The 6,405-nt window shown below is 42.0% G+C and overlaps 1 protein-coding gene across 1 annotated transcript in view; it reads right to left on the bottom strand.

Annotated features, from left to right (window-relative positions):
- oca2 (oculocutaneous albinism II) overlaps positions 1–6,405 on the bottom strand; it is an 84,252-nt gene that overhangs the window by 42,961 nt on the left and 34,886 nt on the right. The window contains exon 15 of the mRNA XM_050054592.1: positions 1,221–1,353. Coding sequence (XP_049910549.1) covers positions 1,221–1,353 — 133 coding nt within the window. The remainder of the gene's footprint in view (positions 1–1,220; positions 1,354–6,405) is intronic.

Here is a 6,405-nt window from a genome sequence, read left to right as displayed (position 1 = left end):
TTTGCAATTTCAATCGGATGCTATAGCGCCCCCCTTTGGCCAATTGATGTAATATTGCTTCATTCGCATCCTCCCATGACCCTCTACCACTGTGCCAAATTTCACATGGATTGACCAAGTCAGTGAGGAGAAAAACGTGGAACAGACACACAGACACAGACAGTTTTCGTCATTATATAGTCAGATTATTCAGCCTGTGTTATGTTGAACTTCAAATCTGAAAACTGAGAAAACTCTTAATGAATTGAAGTCATAGGGTCCATGTTTAACAACAGCAAACCTGTATCGCACCATCTGTTTACAAACTCTCACACAACTCGTGCAGTATAATCCAAGTCTCATTTATCCAGTCGTATACTCAGACAGCCCTGGGAACTGAAGACAGTGAAACTTGTCTATGCTCTCTTCAAAGCCAGGCTCCATAGAAAAAAACAGTAATTTTGACATCACTGAACACGGAGGCTGGTTGTCTTCCACTGCCTCAATAAGCTGGTTTGTTTGTGTATTTGTGTGACTTTGGTGTTTTGAAGGGTTAGTTCAGATTCACCAAAGTCACACAAACAAACAAATTGATCGAGGCAGCAGTAGACCAGCAGCTTTCATGTAGAATTACTGTTTTTGTCAATGGAGTCTGGCTTTGAAGAGAGAATCACTTTTTATCTAGTTCCCTGTCGGACAGGACTGTCTGTTTGGGAGGTGCTGAGCACACGACTGGATAAATGAACTAGGATTATACTGCACGAGATGTGTGAGAGTTTGTAAATCCACTCACAATTCTCTCTCTATCCCACTCCCACACTATAGGTGTTTTGCTCTCCCAGTTAGCCACTCAAATGTTGCCGCGATCTCCCTCAGCCATTCATGTTGCTGCTGCCAACCTTTAAATCTGTTCTCTCTGCTCCTGTCAGCTGTCATTTTAGGCAGAATTGTCGCGCCCTTCTCCACCCCATTCACATCCAGATCCTCAGATCCCTCTTCATCTCATCTAATCACCACCATCACCACCACTAGCGTCTAGAGGTTCCCTTGTCTACTACATCTTTACCACCCTCCTGGATTATATGACATCACGATGGGGTTTAATCACCAGAGACTTTTCACACTTCTCATACCTATGTGCATATGCAGATAAATATCTTCTTCACAGATTCAATATAACATGGGGTGAGTTACTGATGTACAAATGGTCATTTGTGGGTTGAATTATTCCTTTAACTTACCGACTATTTCAATGGACTCTTTGTTGTAGAGTTTTTTGTTCCAGTAGAGCATCCTCAGGAAAGGAAATGAAGAGAGGAGGACGAGGCATATTCCAAGGAACATGTAGCCTGTGAAACTGGCAAAATCAATTCCCTGTAAGACAAAGAATAAGAATGTGTTAGACAGCACAGGCTTGTAAGATAAGACGTGCTCCAAGATTTCACTGACATATAAGTGTTAGTGCCTTGACATCAGTCCTGGTGAGAAAATAGAGGGACAGCTGTCTGCAGTGATGATCTGCACACCAGTGACACAAAGATCATCTTGTGAGAATTAAGCTCAAAGGCTTCAGCTGAACTGTTCATTGTCTGAGGCAAAGAAAAACTCTGCAGAAGGATGTAAGCAGCTGCATGTGTACACACTATAGTACAGTATCTCAAATAATAACAGGTCTGTACGTTTTGCAAAGGAGGTGTTGAGGTGCATACAGTGGCAGTATAATAAGTGGCATTATAAGCAAGATAAGCAACCTTAGGAAACTTAAATAAAAAATTAAAAGCAAAGAATTTGATTATTGCATGATAAAGGGTGGTGATAATTGCATCCTTAAGGTTTTCTCATGTCCACCAAGCTCTAGTTTGGCACAAGGCACACATCACTTCCTGCATGAGTAAGACACAGCAGCCCCCGGCGGAGGTTGTCCTCAAAGTTGAGAGCAAATCTTTCACAAAGAACCATTTTATCAGAAGCATCCTGCGAAGTGTGTCCTTGTATGAAATCATCCACATAAGATACCCTTTCTGCAGCCTCTAATTTGAAGCTGTTAAGATGCTGAGTGATTCATACTGTCTTTACTTCTTGTGCTTGCACAGTGTGAGGAAAGAAGCCCAGACACTCAGTGATAAAAGTGGTTAATAGTGACCTCTACAGGATTTGCAATTTCAAGTTGCAACAAAAAAGATGAAAGCAGAGATGAGGTGGTGCAATGACACATGCAGCAGGATAAACCAGCACAGAGAAATACACAATTCAATATAAATAAATTTAGATTATTCAGATATTCTCACATATATAATAAATATCTGAAACACCAGGTATAAGGTATAAAAGAAATGCTAATGTCCGTCCTCAAGTAAAATCTCAGAAACAGCTGTGGGAGATGTGCAGCAGACCTTTAGCATCTTATCAGTTATACTGTATCAGTTCACACAAACTGATCATGTCACTGTGTCACCTCAGTGCCTCTCTCAAACAGTACTCCTTTACTCATACCTCCAAAGAGACAGCCCAGTCACCAGAATAAAACACTGGTTTTGTACATTTCTGCAAACCAACAATATGTTACATTTGTATGTTTAATTCGTATGATGTAATTCAGATTAGGAGGAGGAGGGGGAGGGTGGATGGCATGACACCTTGGCAAGACGGTGTCGAGCAGGAGACAGCAGCAGACCATTGATCAAGACCAGCAAAAGCAGGTGTTTGCTAATGAAAATTCAGGGCATGTCCAGCTGTGTTTGTAGCGACAGAAGTGGGTGTTCTTAAAAGCAAGCTGAGAGATGTCCAGCCAAAAGCAGGTGATTTTTGAACGCAACTTTGGGATGTGTCCAGCTGTTTTGGTAGCGACAAAACCTTTTTTTTTTTTTTTAACATGAGTTCAGGACATATCTAGTAACAAAAGCGGGTGCTTTTTTAACAACAGTTTGGGGCATGTCCAGCTGTATTTGTAGCAAATAAAGTGGGTATTTTTAATTCAAGCTCAAGGCATGTCCAGCTGTGTTTGTGGCGACAAAAACAGATGTTTTTTTTGTTGTTTTTTTAATGCAACAAAAGAGGGTGTTTTTAACCCATGTTGGGGATATGTCCGACTGTGTTTGTAGCAATAAAAGCAGGTGTTGTTTAAACATGAGTTCAGGACGAGTCCAGCTGTGTTAGTAGCGACTGCGGTGGGTGTTTTTCAACCACAGTTTAAGACATTTCCAGCCAAGTTTGTAGCTACAAAAGCAGGTTTTTAAAAACAGCTCTGGACATGTCCAGGTGTATTTGTAGCGATAAAAGCAGGTGCTTTTTAAAGACAAGGTCAGGGCATCTCCAGCAACAAAAGCAGGTGTTTTTTAACAACAATTCGAGACATGTCCAGCTGTGTTTGTAGCAACAATAGCAGGTGTTTTTTGTAACACGAGTTCAGGACAAATCCAGCTGTGTTTGTAGCGACAAAAGCAGGTGTTTTTAACCCATGTTGGGGATGTGTCCGACTGTGTTTGTAGCAATAAAAGCACTCGTGTCGTGTCGTCCTGAACTCGTGTCCAGCTGTGTTAGTAGCGACTGCGGTGGGTGTTTTTCAACCACAGTTTAAGACATTTCCAGCCACTTTTGTGGCGACAAAAGCAGGTTTTTTAACAACAATTCGAGACATGTCCAGCTGTATTTCTAACAACAATAGCAGGTGTTTTTTGTAACACGAGTTCAGGACAAATCCAGCTGTGTTTGTAGCGACAAAAGCAGGTGTGTTTTTTAACATGACTTTGGGACATGTCCAGCTGTGTGAATAGCATCAAAAGACAATGTTTTTTAATGTGAGTTCAGGAAATGTCCAGCTGTGTTTGTGGTGACAAAAGCAGGTGTTTCTTTAACGCAACTTTGGGACATGTCCAGCTGTATTAGTAGCAACAAAATCTTTTTTTTTAACATGAGTACAGGACATATCCAGCGACAAAAGCGGGTGTTTTTTAACAACAGTTTAGAACACGTCCAGCTGTGTTTGTAGCAAATAAAGTGAGTATTTTTAATTCAAGCTCAGGGCATGTCCAGCTGTGTTTGTGGCAACAAAAGCAGGTGTTTTTTTGTTTGTTTTTTAACGCAACTTTGGGACATGTCCAGGTGTGTTTGTAGCAACAAAAGAGGGTATTTATAAACAACAGTTTGGGACATTTCCAGCCAGTGGCGGCTGCTGGTCTTTCAAACAGGGGACACTCACTTTAAGTTTACTTTAAAAACACTTTAAAAGGAACATTTAATTGAAGCTGTTTTTCAACCATGCTCATGCCATAGAACCACAGCGAAACACACCTCAAAGATTTTCAGATGGGTTTACAAACGGTGAAAATGAGCTATATCGCTTATGGAAATAAGGAACTCTGGACGGCACTCTGTCAGAAGACTCCACTCGCAAATATCCGCATGGGACTGAGCTTGAAATGCAACGATGTCGGTGTGTATTTCAAAAGCGTTGTCAATCACAAAGGGGTTCAGCCTTTTAGACAATTCCTCCAATCATGATGCAGACACCGAGCGTCCTCTCCCGCCTCCCGCTCCATTAGGTCCCAGGGAAGCTGAGCCTCCCCATGCTTTGCTGCATGAAATAAACCTGCTCAGCGCCGTCTCATAGGAATGCTTGGAGGCTCCGCGTCCACCGTGCTGACACGAGAATGTATGACAGGGAGGTCGTGTTTGAAAACTGGTGATAAACAGCTGATGTTTGAGCATTATAGTCATGATGTTAAACGCATCCTAGCGCACGTTTAATGCAATGTAAATTCTTATTTTAATGTAAATTCAATAGTGCATATTTTACCATTTATTCTATGAAATTTTAGGGGAAGCTCAGCCTCCCTTGTTGTCTCCAGCCATGTCTGTGTATTTCAGTGCAGCACATGTGCAGCTGTATTTGTAGTGGCAAAAGTGGGTATTTTAAGCCAAAACATAAAGTCTTCCCAACTGTAACCAAGAAGTTGTTGTGCCTGAACCTATAGCCACACAACCAGTGTTGTCACAGCATGACATTGAAAACTGAAAGCTTCAACATATCAGCTACATAATGCAAATGTAACATATCCATGCTTTGCAGAAACATGCAATGCCAACATTTATTCTGGGAACTGGGTTAATAGATATCTGCTCTCTCTGTGTGCTGTGACCTTCAGGGCAGCCTCAGGGGTTAAAGATAGCTGCACATACAAGCCTGCTGTAAATGAAAACTCTACCATTTATGTTTTAGTTGTAACCTAGAGGTAGAAAAAATAATATGAATTCCCTATATCTCTGTCAGTCCAGTAAATCTCTCTCACATATTTCCAACTGTTCAGTGGCAAGACACAAGAGAGGAAACCACTAGAAAATATTGTACTGGTTTTAGTGGTTTTGCTGCTGTAATGTATCTCTGTTTGCAGCCATAAACTGTGACCCTGGTGTGTCCACATTTCAGAGCCAATGTCAACGCCTCTTCTGACCGGTTGGAGGAGATCCATTTGGCAAGGAGAGTCACTAATGTCCCTCAAAGAAATTATACCAAAAGGAGGTAGAGATTTTGTATGCGCCATGCTACCTTGCTCTGTAACAAATCAAATACAAGGACACTCTGAGGAGGGGCAGAATCGCCCAAACACACGCCTCACAGCTGTGCCATTCTTTCTATCTCTGGATTTCTCCCGGAAATCCCCTCGACACAAACAAGCAAGCCTGCAAACAAACAAACAAACAGGCAAGCAAACCATGCATGCACACACAAGCTGTCCTTATCAGAGGCCAGACATGACCGAGTGAGCGCGCCGCTGCTGCGTCACCTGGGAAACGGAGCCAAGACAAACCGGACAGCGGGCCGTGGGAGCCTGGCGTGGTAGGAGCTACTGTATACGGGAGGAGACCACATACTGCTGCACCCGCAAAGGCTAAAATGTCAAACACAGTAAACAGATGCCACATCAAGCAGCTGGGAAAATGTCATGTCTTCTAGTGATGTAGTATTATGTCCCTCTGAATATAAGAACAGTGAAGGTTATGAGAAGAGCCTACAAGTCATTGCCCTTTTCAGACAGCGACAGGCTGCTCTGATTAACCCAGGAAAATGTTCTTACTGCCGTTTACTGACATCACTTCTGTCACAATCTATACAATGGAGGACAACTTGCCGCTTAATGGTTTTTCAAAATATCATGGGGGGATAGAGAAAAACAATGTACAGTGTGTGTTCATTAGGCTGAAAGATGATATGTCAAAGCCTGTCTCCTAGAAATTACATTTTACTAATTTTCATTATGACATTGTGGTCACAATATAAACACTGCCTGGATTATGTTCAGCGTTTCTTTAAGATACTGAAACACTACATTTATGTAGGGTGGTGGTTAGGGTGGGTGGTGGACATGCAGAGTATAGGACTGTGTGTATCTCACTATATAATGATGAAAACTCTGTGTGTGTGTGTGT

This window comes from Epinephelus moara, chromosome 10 (genome assembly GCF_006386435.1).
Source record: "Epinephelus moara isolate mb chromosome 10, YSFRI_EMoa_1.0, whole genome shotgun sequence".
In the NCBI taxonomy this organism is placed as follows: Eukaryota; Metazoa; Chordata; class Actinopteri; order Perciformes; family Serranidae; genus Epinephelus; species Epinephelus moara.
The sequence above is the reverse complement of the archived record's forward strand: the minus strand, read 5'-3'. Positions and strand labels throughout refer to the sequence as shown.